At 40.1% G+C, this 15,958-nt stretch overlaps 1 protein-coding gene and 1 pseudogene across 2 annotated transcripts in view; one reads left to right on the top strand and one right to left on the bottom strand.

The window, feature by feature from the left end:
- Positions 1-5,173: 5,173 nt before the first annotated feature.
- Positions 5,174-5,367, bottom strand: LOC115293423 (annotated as a pseudogene).
- A 7,355-nt stretch (positions 5,368-12,722) lies between these two features.
- PLPP1 (phospholipid phosphatase 1) overlaps positions 12,723-15,958 on the top strand; it is an 81,558-nt gene continuing 78,322 nt past the window's right edge. The window contains exon 1 of one of the 2 annotated variants that reach the window (XM_029942246.1): positions 12,723-13,171. In XM_029942246.1, coding sequence (XP_029798106.1) covers positions 13,114-13,171 — 58 coding nt within the window. In that variant the 5' untranslated portion in view covers positions 12,723-13,113. The remainder of the gene's footprint in view (positions 13,172-15,958) is intronic. The other variant, XM_029942245.1, reaches the window with a different exon arrangement.

The raw sequence follows: 15,958 nt of genomic DNA, 5'->3' as shown, positions 1-15,958 counted from the left end.
TATGTAATTGGTCTCACTCAATAACTATGACATGTAATTTTTTTTTTAAGTCAAACATCAAGGGGCCCCTGGGTGGCTCAGTCAGTTAAGCGGCCAACTTCAGCTCAGGTCATGATCTCATGGTTTGTGTGTTCGAGCCCTGCGTTGGGTTCTGTGCTAACAGCTCAGAGCCTGGAACCTGTTTCGGAGTCTGTGTCTCCCTCTCTCTGCCCCTCTCCTGCTCGGTCTCTGTCTCTTTCTGTCTCAAAAATAAATAAAGTATAAAAAAAATAAAGTCAAACTTCAAAAGGTCCTAAAACATGAATTAATTATTTTTATTTTGGGGTATTAAATTATGGTTGATTTTCCCCCCTCTGATTCCTTTTTCATTACCCATATATTTCTAAAATGAGTATTCATCCTATTTTAAGTTGAGAAAGAAAACAAAGTTAAATTAAATAGAAGACAAGTTTTCGTTTGTTTGTTTTGTTTTGTTAAGGACAGCAAAAATGCTAACCATAAAGGGGGAAATGGACAAATGAGTTTGGACTATATTAAAATTAAAAACTTATGCTCTTAAAAAGACAACCCACTGATACATACAACAAAAAGATGTTTCCAGAATATACTAAGGCCTCCTAAAAATTTATAAGAAAAAGACAATTGAATAGAAAAATGCACAAAATTGTTGAATAGATACTGCATTAAAGAAGATATAAAAATGTCTAATAAACATATAAAGAGGTGCTCACCTTCATTAGTCATTAGGGAAATGCAAATCTGAACCATAATGAAATGCCTCTACACACCCACCAGAACATATATAGAGAAAAACATAGGCTATAAAAAAAAAAGTATTGGTTAGGATATGAAATAATTGAAATTCTCATACATTGCTGGTAGAAAAGGTAAAGATATTTTGGTAAAGGTATTTGGAATATATATATATATATCCCTTATGACCCAGAAACACCACTTCCAGGTGTAACTCAGTGGAAATGTGTTTACATGTTCACCAAAAGACATCAACAATACTGTTTATAGAAGCACAAGTCATAAGAGCTCCAAACTTGAAAACTATCCAAGTGCCTATAAATAACAGAAAGAATAAATAAATTGTGGTATATTTATAGAATGGAAAACTCTACAGCAATAAGACTGAATGATTCATAACTAAAGTACCAAGTAGATGGATCTCACAAAACTAATGTTGAGTAAAAGAGGTACTTGTTTATAAGGCCATTGATACTAAGATAGTGTATATTATTGAGAGTACATACTAGGGGAGCCAGTAAGTTAAACGACTGATTGTCTATCAGGTCATGATCTCATAGTTCATGAGTTCGAACCCCTCAACAAGCTCCATGCTGATGGTGCAGATCCTGCTTCTGATTCTCTCTCTCTCTCTCTCTCTCTGCTGCTTCAGTGTGCTTTCTCTTTCTCTCAAAAAAAAAATATATCCATTGATATTGGGTTGAAATGTTTACAAAATTAATTTATGACACCAGTAGTTCAAACGGCAATTACCCTTGACATGGGTAATGACTAAAGAGGATATTGGGAGGTTTTCTACAGAGTGGTCACTATTTTGTATCTTTTTCCGGGCACAGGTTACAAGGATGTGTTAGTTCATAAAAAATTTATCCACCTGTACTCTGATAATATGTGCACTTTTAATTTATGGAGATTATACTTCATTGCTTCTTGGCCTTTTGGCTAAAATCAAGTGTATGGAGATTATACTTCAATAAAAAGTGGTTTTTTTTTTTAATTTACTTTTGACAGAGAGAGAGCATGAGCAGGGGGAGGTAGACAGAGTATCCCAAGCAGGCTCCAAACCACCAGCTCAGAGCCCAACACAGGGCTTGAACCCAAGAACCATGAGATCATGACCTGAGGAGAAATCAAGAGTCAGACACTCAACTGACTGAGCCACCTGGGTGCCCCTTAAATAAAAGGTTTTAAATGAAATGCTCTAATGGACCCTTAGAATAACAATTTTGCTTATATAGCATACATGTGTATAGCATTTGTTGCCAAACAAGCCTAGCATTTGTTCTGTATTTTCCTCTTTAAACAAACCTTCTGTGGTAAGTAGAATGATGCTCCCCCCATAGTTATACCTCCCTGACCGGGGGCCAACAAGATGATTCCTCCATGGTTTCCAACACCAGGAAAATAATACAAGGAAGCAGAGGACTGGACTCAGCTGTGATTAGCAAGCCTGCAAAGTAATAGCCACGATTAGTAACCCACTCTTTCTACCAATATTCTTTGATAGAGACCTTTGGTAGCTTTCTCACCCATTGTTTTAAAGGTATTATGTAAATATAGCTTCAATACAAGTTTCCTAAACCACCTTATACAGGAATTTTGGAACCACCACTGGAACTAGTATTTGATACACGACATTGGCATGTCATCAATTGAAAATAGTTTGGCATTACCTTCCCAAGTTGTACGTACGCATACCTGTGTTAGTTTCCGGTGTCTGCTCTGGCAAATCACCACAAACTTGAGGACTTAAAACAATAGTCATTTACTCACTCACAGTTCTGGAGACCAGAAGTTTAACATCATTTTTATTGGACTGAAATCAAGCTTCTTCTCTTCTGTCTGGATTCAAATCTCCTTCTGGCTCCCACTTTATTTTATTTTTTAATTTTTTTAATGTTTTATTTATTTTTGAGAGAGAGAGAGAGAGAGAGAGAAAGACAGCATGAGCAGGGGAGGGCCAAAGAGAGAGAGGGAGACACAGAATATGAAGAGAGGCTCCAGGCTCTGAGCTGTCAGCACAGAGCCTGACGTGGGGCTCGAACCCACAAACCCAGGAGATCATGACCTGGGCGGAAGCCAGATGCTCAACTGACTAAGTCACCCAGGTGCCCCTCTGGCTCCCACTTTAGAAGGACAGTTGAATTGCATTTCCGGCTCACTTGGATAATTCAGAATAATTCCCCTATCTCAATCACTTCAACTTAATAACATTTGCTAAAACTTTTTCCAAATAGGTCACAGGTTTGGAGGATTAGGATGTGGACATATCTTTGGCGGGCATTGTCAGCCTACCCCAGTACCCTAGCAATTCCACTCCTATAAAGTGCTATGGAGATACTCCTGCCTAAGTGTATTTTGTACTTTTGAAAAAGTTTTATTTATTTATTTATTTTGAGAAAGAGCGTGAGTGGTGGGGAGGGGAAGAGAAAGACGGAGAGAGCAAGAATCCCAAGCAGGCTCCCACTCCCAGCGCAAAGCCCAGTGTGGGGCTCAAGCTCATGAACTGCAAGATCATGACCTGAGCTGAAATGAAGAGTCCGATGCATAATGGACTGAGCCACCCAGGTGTCTCCTAAGTGTACTTTTTGAAATTCATTTTAAAACTCTGAGGGAAACCACCAGATGCCTATTAACAGGTAAATGGATAAGTAGAATGGCATATTCACACAAATGGAAATTTATCCCTCAGTGGGAATGATTGATGTAGCAACAGGAAACAACATGAATACGCTCTAGAAATAATGGTGAGTAAAAAAGCAAATGCTCACTGGTGTACATAGTATGATACTGTTTTTATAAAAATCAAAACATGGAAAACACTGACTAGGGACAAATATGTGGTAAAGCCGTGTTGATTTTCTTTTAAATAAAGGCAATGATAAAGGCTGGATGTAGAATGTGGTCATCTCTCTGTTGGAAGGGGTGGAAAATGGAGCAGGCTGGGAGTGTGGGACTGGGAAGGAATAGCCGGGTAACTTCAATACAGAAGATGTTTTAGCTGTTATGTTGGATGGTCAGTCATTAGGTGTGACGTTACAGATGTTGCTTTATATGTATCACATACTGCATTTTACAAATCACCAAGATAATTAGTGGCATTGTACCAGGCATTTTTTGTAGCAAGGCACAGACTCATGCTTATTAGGGAAAACAAATGGATTGACCACAAGGATTCATATGCATAGGAAATGGAAAGCATCTGGGATTTGAAGCAGCCTAAGTACCAAGTACTCTGTCCTCCACTGTTACATGCAGAGGGGAGTCTGCAACAGGGAAGCTAGTTCAGCAAAAAATAGATTCTCTGACCAATTCTTCACTTGCAGATAGCTTCATCTTTGAGACCACTATTTCCTCCCTAAATATAAGAATAATCCAGAGTTAATGAATCACGATGACCAAGAAAGACACCAGATTATCTGCATATTTCTTATTATCAGGGAAATTGGGAAATTTTCTGGAGCAGTGCTTCTCAGATGTGAATGTGCACAGGAGTCACTTGGGATCCTGCTGAAATGCAGATTTTGATTTAGTGGTTCTGGAGTGCAGTCTGAGTCTGCCTTTCCGAGAAATCTCAGGGAATGCAGACACTGCCAGTCAAGGGCAGTTTTTGAGAAGCTAGCTTCTAGAGCTCAGTACATTGTTACAGACCCCCTTTGAGAATCTCTACGGATCTATATCACAGCAGAATACATAAACAGAATTTAACATAAAATTGCAAAGGGTTTGGAGGACCCCTGAACACTATTCTTAGGCTAAAAGGACATACCATCATCCTGGTTCTGATGAGGAAGTGACAGAAATCTTCAATTAATAATGTCTAATATTTATTGAGTACCTACTCTATGCCTTGGCACTGTGCTAGGTGTCCTAGACATATTATCTCATTTAGTCCTCACAATAAATCTATGAGGTAGGTCCCATATGATCATTCTTATTTTACAAGTAAAAAAACTGGTGCACAGAAAGTTTTAGGTAATTTGCTCAAAGGTATTCTGTGAGCCTTATTTCTGAGCCCAGGTGTTTGCTATGTGGTAGTGATCTTAACGTGTTACAATTGCTTTGAAGAAAGTGATTTTATTTTATTAAAAATTATCTGGAAATTGAAAATGTGGACAGATCAGACCTGAGGTTTTCAAATTCTGATGGGCATCAGAATCTCCTGGGGCATTTGTTAAACATGATAACAAAACCATGTTTGGGCTCCATACTAGATCTTCATCTTAGACTCTCTGGATGGAGCTGTGCACTTGTATTTTTTTTTATGACTGATTTTTTTGGTTTATTCTTAAATTTAAACAGGATCTAAGGCAATCCTTCATTCAAGCTATATGTGGCAACAGACGCTATGGCAGGGAATCTAGATGTTTAAACAGGAATGGAATTAAGGATCACCATTGCCTCGGGTACAAAGAATAGCTTACTTTTTACCAGATTTCTTAATTCTACCTGTGGCCAGGGGGCCCTTCCCTGTGGCCTGCATTTTTAGTTCCTTGAGTTTCTTCTGCTCCTCTTTCTGTTTCTTGTTGAGTGCCTTCTCTCGTGTATCTTCCTGGCCTGCTTCTTGGGCTGCTTCAGGGGCTCCCTCTTGCCACCTTCAGAGCCAGACACGGTGCCTGCTACCTCTTCCGCCGGGCCTGCCACTGGAAGCCTGTTTAACCAACACCCCAGAGGATCTCAGTGTGCAGTCTGAGTATGACTACTGTGGGTTTTAGAAGTGCAAAGGAGGGGTGCCTGGTTGGCGTGTGGGTTAAGGATCTGACTCATGATTTGGGCTCAGGTCATGATCTCATGGTTCATGGAATCAAGCCTTTTGTCAGGCTCTGTGCTGAAAACTTGGAATTCTTTCTCTCCCTCTTTCTCTGCCCCGCCCCCACTCGTGCTCCCTCCCTCAGAATAAAGAAATAAACTTAAAGAGTGCAAAGGAAAGTTAAATGAAATATTTTATGTGAGGAAACTCTGAAAGGGAAGGTAGCTCCTAGAGGGTTAGGAAGTTCTTAGAAATTCATTACCAGCCCTGATCTTAATAAGGAAAAAAAGCAGGGAGGCACCTGTAAGTTTGCTTTCCTTTTTGCCTTTCACTTCCATTCAGGTGTATTCCATAACATCTTTATTTAGAAGTGGATAGATCCACTTTTTAAAGTACTTCACATTATCGAGGATACCAAAAAGTGCTTATAAAGTGGTATTTTGGACCTGTACATAGAGTGGCAGGAAAATAAGCCCTACTCCCCCACCCCTTTCCCTCCAGACAAATTTAAATTTGGGGGAAAATGCTAAAATAACAGCAAAAAAGGGTGGGAGACACAGTTTGACTCTCTTCTCAACTCTTATTTATTTTTCTTTTTCTCATTCGTTTATTCAAGCAATATTTTAAATTGCATGTGACTTCATTGTGCCGAGTACAACTCTAGAGCTGGGAATACAGTGCTGAAGGATGCCTACTGCCATTGCTTAAGAAAATGAGTTCAGGGAAAGGTTGAAGAAAGGGACAAGTATAATGTGTGAAGAGCATAACCCACGGGTTGTGAACAGAAAAGAAATCAGGAGAGAAGGGTGGATTTTATTATGTTTCTAAAACAGCTGAAGGAGGTGGATTCTGAAGAAGAGCAGAAACTGGATGGCAATCCTGTATAAGATTTTTTTATTATTAAAAACAATTTTTAATGTTTATTTTTGAGAGAGAGAGACAGAACATGAGTCGGGGAGGGGCAGAGAGAAAGAATCTGAAGCAGGCTCCAGGCTCTGAGCTGTTATCACAGAGCTTGACCAGGGGCTCAAACTCAGGAACCATGAGATCATGACCTGAGCTGAAGTCTGATGCTTAACCCACTGATCCCCACAAGCACCCCAAAGGTTTTTTAAAAAGAAAAATATATGTGTTGCCTTTAACCCTATAGATATTTTACAGGTAGTTAACTTCTGTATTTCTGGTAATATATTTTTAAAAAGATTGTTAAAGAAACAATTTGTTAGCAATACAGAAAATTTGTTACAATAGAGAAAAGGAAGTGGTGATCAGCAGGGCCAAGTGTGGATTTACTAAGAACAAGTCGCGTCATATCAACCCTCTTTCTTCGGTTGATTAGGGAACTATGGTAGATTTTGGGTTGAGTGGGTGGTAGGGAAGCAAAAATTATGAAGGTAGATTCACAGGAATCTTTATTTTTGAAAAAAATATGTATTGTGTGTCTGCTTAGACCAGACATTTGCTAGGCAACTTACACTTTCGTATTTGATCATCACAGTAAGCCTATTAAGAAAATCTTGGGGCGCCTGGGTGGCTCAGTCGGTTAAGCCTCCGACTTCGGCTCAGGTCAGACCTCACGTTTGTGGGTTCAAGCCCCGCGTCGGGCTCTGTGCAGACAGCTCAGAGCCTGGAGCCTGGTTTCAGTTCTGCATCTCCCTCTCTCTCTGCCCCTCTCCCTCTCATGCTCTGTCTCTCTCTGTATCAAAAATAAATAAAACATTAAAAAAAAAAAAGAAAATCTTGTCTTCCTAAAAACCAACTGATGACTTAAAACTCAGGATCTGCAACACTCAAGGAGAGTGGGAGGAGCTGGTTTGCCCATCCATGAAGGCTGCAAAGCTGATCCTAAAGATTTACCTCTTTCCTACGTTTCCTCACATTTGTGCACTGGGCCCAAGAGTTTAACCTTAATATCCTGTAGCAAAACTGTAAAAGGGCTAGAAACCATAAAGAAGATTTTAGGAAAGATGGAGGATAATAAAATGGAAATAAGCATAGAAAACAACCTGAAACTAGATAATCCAGTTTACAAAATAAGGTTTGTCCTCTTCAGTTTACAGCTGACTGCAGAGATTAGGGCTTCTGCTAACTACTAGATTACTTGTTTTAAATGACTCTTTTCAGCAAGTCACTATGCATTTTCAGTGATTCTTCTTTGCCTCCAGCCACACTTTTAAACTATAAACTCCTCAAATCTACCTTTTAGAAACTTAATTTCCAGTAATCCATCGTGTGAGCATTTTCACCTCCATTCCCACTCAGAGGCTTCAGAAGGTTCCATTTGTTTTGTCTCTCTTCTCAAACCATTCTTCAAAGCTCATTCTCCTTCAGCACTCTTTTCTGCCTGCCCAAATTGTTTAATTTACAGCTGTGTGGTTTGAAGGACCAGTTTCAATTAAGCTAGCTCAAGTGAAAGGTTTTCTGAGAGTAATATCACATACGGTTTCTCAGAAATAGTACTCAACATACCCTTTAGCCTTGTATTAGTTGTGACTAATTGAGGCTTAAGCAATTTTTTTCTCACATATGGAGAAATCTGGAGGTTGTGTTCCTGGCTCAACATTATAAAGACAGGTTGCACTACTCTTCTTGGCCTTTTCCTCACCATTGCAAGATGGCTGCTATAGCTCTAAATATCATTTCCAATTTCAAGGAAGGTAGAGAAGGGAAGGGAAAGCAGTGTTTTCCTTTGATTAGGAGAGCAAAAACTCTCATAGAAACCTGCCAGTAGACTTCAGGTTATATTACATTTATAAGAACTCTGCAACTTAGCTACTCATAAAGAAAGTGAAATCACAAGCCACAAGTGATTACTATTGAGACTGTAGAAAGAACTTCTACACTTTGATAAACATGAGATACACAGCCCTATAGAAAAATATGCAGAAGGCAGACAGTTGGCAGAAGAAGTATTTTTGGTGAGCAAATTGAGAGAAAGATGCCCGGTAACAGTGATCAGGCAAATGCAAATTATGACTTCACTGTTATAGCCAGTCATTATGACCACACATAACCTACTGAATTAACAAAAATTAAGACCTCTCAAAAATAAATGTTGACAAAAATATGAGGTGGTCTTTTCAGCTAGTGAAGGTGAGGTAAAATGGTACAATGACTTGGGAATACAATCTGGGGGTATCTAGTGAAGTTGGATGTGGGCCAACACCATGATGTAGCAGTTTCACTTCTAGTGATTCCACACGGGAGACATGCATGCCAGTGTTCACAGCAGCATTTTTTGTAATAGCAAAAATGGAAATAACCCAGATGCCCACTGTCAGAAGAATGTACAAGGATATATTCATATAATAGACCTACAACTATTATAGCAACATGTATGAATATAAGACATACAATTTTGAGAGGAAAAAAATCAAAGGCAGAAGACTACATATATCCCATAATGCTTTCAAAAGCTAAAAACAAGAAGGCTAACCAACATATTTTCAGAGATACATACGTATATGGTTATATGTTTTCAAAAGAGAAATAACAAAGCAAGAAGAAAATAAGCACAAAACTCAGGACAGTGGTTAGCACTTCTGAAGGAGGGACGTGGGGTACAACACATAGGTGAATTCAATGATACTGCAGTATTCTAGGTATTAAATTGCGTAGTGGATTAAAAGTTGCTCACTTTATTATTATGATGCATAACTTGTACTTCTTATATATTTATATGTCAAATATTACATAATAAGAAACTTAAGAAAAATTGCTTTGGCAATAAGTATTAAAACCAGTACAATACATCATATTGTAAAAACATGTTGGAGGGAGTCACATGCTGTTGTCAACCAGACATTTACATTTTTAATTGTTTTCGTTTTACAGTGGTTTTTTAGCATAATAAAAATTGCATTTGCTTCAGCTCAGGTGGGAAAAAGAACATAAGCACATATAAACACAAATGCTGTAGGGGAATTTATTCTTACTAACTTGCAGCAACTTTGTGAAATAAATACGTAGTTGAGACAAGAGGCAGGGTTAGAACAGAAAGAGAGGCTAAATTAATGTTAAAGAATAGGGCAAATAGAGGAGTGGGGACAGAAGTGAGAGTACAGAAACATGCAAAGAGAAAGTGAAAATGGAGGATGTGGATTGTAGTGTCTTTTTTAAAATGCTTAGCAAGTAAAGAAGAGAAAAAATCAGATTCTGTCACTTTCAGGGAGTCTTCAGGACTATTCTTCCCAAGCTCACTCTGTTTTGCTTTTGTTTAATGCCTGTATTAGACAGAGGAACATGCGGCCAAGGATAAACTTTGTTGGGCACTTAAGAAAGCTTTTGAGGATTCATGCCCAATCTAGGGACACATGTACGTACTCCTAAGGATAATAGTGTCATTATTCAATCAGTGTTTTCTTTTTTATGTTCACTATCATTTCAAGGTTATTTAAGTTATTCTCAATTCCAAGTATTACGCCAGAATCCAATCATGATGATGGACCAAAACAAATGCCACCACTCTCAACAACAAAAATTCCCACCCCCCAAAAAAATGACATTTCTTAGTCATTCTCTCCTCAATAGAGGACTTATTCATTGGTTGTAATTTGCACAAATTACAGATCCCATTTTTAAAAATAGGAAATGACTTAATACATTTTAATGGACTTTGCTTTGTTGATCTATTTTTATTTATTTAAAATTGTTAATGTTTATTTATTTTTGAGAGAGAGATAGACAAAGCATGAGTAGGGATGGGGCAGTGAGAAAAGAGACACAGAATCCAGAGCAGGCTCCAGGCTCTGAGCTGTCAGCACAGCGCCCAGTGTGGAACTCGAACTCACAGATTGTGAGAGATCATCATGACCTGAGCCAAAGTCTGATGCTTAACCGACTGAATCACCCAGGTATACCTTGTTGATCTATTTTTAAAGCTATTACCTGTAACTCCTCCAAAGGAAAAAAATCTGTTAATATATTAACTGTTTTCTTTACTTCCTTCTCACCTAAGAAGGTGTCTTCTGGGGTTGGGAAAGGACAGGCAAGAACAATATATCACCTCCCTATGTAATTTTTCCAGAACTCCCAGGTAAAATGCTTACTCCTGCTTTATGTGTCTGTAGTACAATACAGTTCTGTCACAATTTTCATTAAATTATATGTCAGTCTTGTTGATCAAAAAGCAGCCTCCCAGAAGGCAGAGATTTTTTTCTTGCTCATCTTAGTCTCCATATAGTGTGCACTGGGGTCTTGTATATAATGGGCACTCAATAAGTGTTGGATGAATGAATGAATAAACAACAATTATTAATCAATAGGGTTTTTTGAATGTTTACTTTTGAAAAATCATTTTAAAAGTAAATGTTTATTTCAAAAGCTGTTTAAATAAAGCACTCTCCCTAGATTATGTCCAGCACATAGTCACAATAAATATTTCTTGAATGAATACCAAATACTTAGATATCACAAATAATTTCAATTTGTTATGGCCTTGCACTCTAGGGGCCTTGTAACTCTGGAAGTAAGGGAAGCCATATAAACAACGGCACATGTTTCTCAGTTATAAAGTGTTTAAAACTTTTTTTAAAGTTTATTTTTTATTTATTTTGAGAGAGAGAGAGAGCACAAGCATGAGGAGGGGAGGGGCAGAGAGAAAGGGAGAGAATCCCAAGCAGGCTCTGTACTGTCAGCATAGAGCCCAATGCGGAGCTAGAACCCACCAACTGTGATATGACCTGAGCAGAAACCAAGAGTTAGATGCTTAACAGACTGCCACCCAGGCCCCGCTAAATTGTTTAAAACTTCTAAAAGATATTCAAATAGAGGTGAAATACAAAATTTACTTTTTAAAAATTTTTTTATTTGAGAGAGAACGGGTGTGTGAGTGAGTTGGGGAGAGGGGCAAAGGGAGAGAGAGAGAGAGAGAGAGAGAGAGAGAGAGAGAGAGAATCCCAAGCAGATTCCGTGCCCAGTGCAGAGCCCAATGCAGGGGCTCGAGCCCACCACACTGGGAACATAACTTGAGCCCAAATCAAGAGTCAGATACTCAACTGAGTGAGCCACCCAGACTCCCAAAATTTATATTCTTTTTAAAAAAAAATGCTTCTTCAAATACATTTTTGCTTGTGGGGTATCACTTGGAGCTGTATCTTCAGAATCATTGAGGGAAATGTTATCCCTCCATTGTTTTTTATCCCTCTGTTTGGTTTTCTAGGGACATCTGGCAGTTAAAGTCATAGAAGTAGTGGGTATAGATTTTGTTTTGCATCTTACATCTTTGTATAAGAAGATATGAGTAAGGAGAAAACATACCAGTCCTTAACAACTGTAGAGATTTTTGCCTTTGATAGAACATTAAACTATTATTTTTTTCCAGGCTTCCCCACTTCTTGACCAGATACACAGCAGGGATTATCATCCCAATTTAACAGGCTAGGAAACAGAGATTACTAAATCTCTGCTAAAGTCCTCCTAGAATCAGAGATGGGAAGATTGCTCATTTCAGTTAAAGAAAAATTATTCATTGACACTGTTAAAATGGTGAGGAAGACTATTGCTAAAGAGTCAAAATTACTGCAATAGGAGAAAGAAATTGTGCTCAACTTTGATTAAGACAGCTGGGAATACATAGCCAACAAACAAGCAGAGTGATTAGGTCAGTGGATGGAAAATTACTATGAAGAAACAGTAAGGCAGGTCAAAGGTTGGGGATACGGAATTTGATCAAGTATCAAAGGCATCAAGACATCAAGAAGGGGATGACTTCGCAGGATTAATACTAACATTGGGCTCAGCCAGGCCAGACTTGAAAGCGTAGGTGGAATCCTAGGCAAGTAGGAGGTTCAGAGGAGCCTAAGTAACGTTTAGAAAGTCTTTGTCACTGCGTATCTCGGACCTTTTTATTATCGAATCCTTATGGATGAGGATGGCTGGCAGGAAGCCGGCACTCTGGGATCAAGGGTCTGGAGCCTAGGTCTCCGTCACCGGCAGCAGTAACCGGCTGCCAGGGATAAGGAGACCACGTCCCGCGACCAACGTACCAACGCGGGTCGGAGTAACGCCCCTTGCCTCGGCCTAGAGGAGCCCCCACAGTCTGCCCGACTGCAGTGCTTCCCACTTTAGGGGCAGGATCTGCAGTTCGGGTGGGGCGGGACCTGTGCCTTTTATTGGCTGGCGCCCACGGGCGGGGTTACAGACCCCGCCCCACCGCCCATTATTGGCTGTATAATCTCTATTTCCCTCCCCTCAGCCCGCGAAGCCGCGGGCTGGTCGGTCCCGCTCTGCCCAGTGGGAGGGGCCGACGCCGCGTTCCTCCTCCCTATGGGTTCCATCCTTAAAGCACGAGTCCTAGGCTTCATCTGTTGGAGCGGGCGCCGGGGTCTGGACGGTAGTCTGCCCGGGCAGGCCACGGCCTACCGAGGAGGGCCTGAAACCACGGAGCAGCCGCGCCTGGCACGGGAGCGTCTCGTTGTGTGAGAGCTTCGAGGGCAGGGGTCCCGGGCGCCATTGCTCGCCGCCAGAGCGCCGCCCGGACCTGTTCGGCCCTCAGCTGCTCTGCCCGCTCCGGGAGGAACCGTAGCTCGGGGTCGTCGCCACCCACTGGCCCCGTGTCGTAAATCGTGTACCACATCTACCGCACGCTGCGGGCCGCCCGGGCCGAGACCATGTTTGACAAGACGCGGCTGCCGTACGTGGCCCTTGATGTGCTCTGCGTATTGTTGGGTACGTACGCGCCGCCGGCCCGAGGGGCGTGTGCGTGCGAGCCCCGGGGTGGGGTGCCCCGGTGGGTACGGGCGTGTGTTTTTTGGGAGTGCACTGGCGGAGAGCTGCTGACGGGCGTGGGGGCGGTGTGTGTGCCTGATGCGCGCGCCTTTGCGGGAAGAGACTCGGGGGGCGGCCTCCGCAGCCCCGGCATCCCGCTTTGCAGCCTGCACTTCGGCCCCTGCGTGGTTCCCACTGTCTGTCTGTCGCCCGCCGGTGTGCTGAGCCTAGCTCTGCTTGGACGCTGTTCACGCCTCTGCGCTCGGCCCCTTGCTGCTGTCCTCTTGTTTCCCGTTCTACTCCTAGCAGAGCGGGGTGGGCTCCTCCCCTCTCTGCTCTAGGGAAGCCTGGTCACCGGCACGTCTGGTTCTGTAGCGACACTGGAGGTTTGATTCACTTCACTGTGTGTTCTCAGTAACCGGCGCCAGTGCCTGGTTTATCTTACTTGTGGGAAGCAGTTTAACTTTTCATCTATAAAAGGCTAGAACCTTCCTAATTAGAAGGTGTTACCAGGTTGTAAATTGTCAGGTTGGTAGTAGGTGTGAGGATGCCAAGTTTCTGTGTATAGGTCTGAAGAAGCCGGGTTTTGGCGTTGTGTGTGTTTGGTTGCGTATGCGCGCGTGCTCCAGACCTGCTGTTTCCTTCTCTATACAGACCTTGCCATGGTGTAGCTTTCCATCTCCCGTGACAGCCCACAAGAAGCACTACACATTCTCTGGCTGCAGCAAATCTGGCGTTGTCTTCCAAAAAAAAAAAAAAAAAAAAGAGTTCATTTCTGGGGCTTTGGGTTGCCAATTGTTCCTTTCTTTTGACTAGAAAGAATTGAAGTCATCTGGATAAGGAATAGGCGTTGGAAGGAATAACTTTCACCTTTTTAATATGTATTGTATAAGGCAGAATGTTGCGAACTATTTGGACATTAATGGAAAAACAAACAAGAAGACCTGCTGGAGGTTTGGGTATCGGGAGTCAAGTATCAAAGTAATGGTACTGGCAACATCTTAGGGGAGGAGGTCTGTGACTGTAGCATCCTTGGCGCAGGTGTGTATAATGACTTTCACTGATAGGAAATTTCCCTGATTTGAATCAGGTGTTCCACTTTTCTTGCCTCAAACCTGACCATTTAGGCGCCTGCAGTCTTGGTGAATTCTTATTAATTCTATTACTTTTTTGAGGTAAAATCCCTTGTGTTATTTATGAAATATTTTTATTATTGACTGAGACACTTCCTGTAGAACTTCACAGTGAATTTTGGAGTTATGCTTAGAAAAGAGAAACCGAATTTTGGAACACCTTTTTTTTTAGAAACAGTAGTAATTCTTTGTCTGTCTTTCCCCCCCACAACCCCTTTGGAGAACTAATTCTTTCAAACGTCAAGACATACTAACAACTACATTAAATATATTGAAATTTGTTTATTTACGATGAAAAATTTACCTTTGGTAAAGATGTTAACTTTTATTATAGTTTTAGATTTTTCTTTTAATTCCAATGTAGTTAACATACAGTGTTATATTAGTTTCAGGTGCACAGTATAGTAACAACTCTATATTTTACTCTATGCTCATCACAATAAATATACTCTTAATCCCTTTCACTTGTTTCACTTATCTCACTACCTATCTCTCCTCTGGTAAGATGTTAAATTTTAAAAAGTATTTTAACTCCTACTCATTGTCAGTAGGGCATTGTTAAACTTCATTTACATTTTAGTGAAGAGAGAGGAAAATGGTCACAAATAATTTTGATAATTCTAATGTATGATATTACCTGTCATTGCCATGAATTGTGTACTCTCAGAATTATATATCAGTTTCCTCTTCTCCTCTCTTGCGAGAGTTAATAATTGGTAAAACAAATGTCATGTTTTTTTTTTTTTTTTTTTCTGTGAGCCAAGCACTACTGGGACAAATGAAACCTAATACTGCTTTAAGTTAACCAAAGTTAATATTAGTATACATAGTCATATGGTAGGTCTAAGTTTTGTTTCCGTGTTTTAAAATTCATCTAAAACGGAGAACCCATTTGTAGTATAGTTTTATAAATTGTAAGTTATTCTGGTCTGTGTTTTCACCATGATGCAGATATCACGTAATTTTACTGTAGAGGTAAGAATAATTTTATTGCTACATTGACCTGACAGTTGCAGGATTTATGATGGCTCTCAAAAAGATGAAATTGTGTTTTTGGTTTTAAGTGTTTTTAATGGTTTTGGAAACAATTGCTTTGGGGACTTAGGAATTAGGTATGTTTTAGAAAAAGATACTGGTCTACTGAAACATGTTTTATCTGTTATTATATTGTTCAAGTTTCTTTTAAAGTAATGCAGATGATTTTTATGATAATCCCAGAATTCCCTTTTCCTAAATTGAAAATGAAATATTAATTTATTTTAATTTGGTGTATAAGATGACATTAATTTAACAATATCAGCTCTCCATTACAAACAGGAATGAAGATGCTGGGATACAAAACTTTTTCATACTGCGTTTTGGAAGGCAATACATTTTTATAGCAAATTTGCCTCTTGGAGTCTAAAGGTTATTTTAAATTTGGTTTTTATTCACTTTACTGACATCAGGAGACTGACAGCCTAAAATTATGGTAGCTTGAAGAGGGTTATCAATTTGGGATTGATTAACTTTATTCTTTTTCTGTGGCGTATGTACAGGTAAGAGTTGCCTATACCAACAAAAAGATGATTAAACATTTCTTAAATATAGGGTTATATGAAAGTGATTCATAATT

The sequence above is a fragment of the Suricata suricatta genome, chromosome 6 (assembly GCF_006229205.1).
Source record: "Suricata suricatta isolate VVHF042 chromosome 6, meerkat_22Aug2017_6uvM2_HiC, whole genome shotgun sequence".
In the NCBI taxonomy this organism is placed as follows: domain Eukaryota; kingdom Metazoa; phylum Chordata; class Mammalia; order Carnivora; family Herpestidae; genus Suricata; species Suricata suricatta.
Note: the sequence above shows the minus strand (reverse complement) of the source record. Positions and strands in the feature narration are given on the sequence as shown.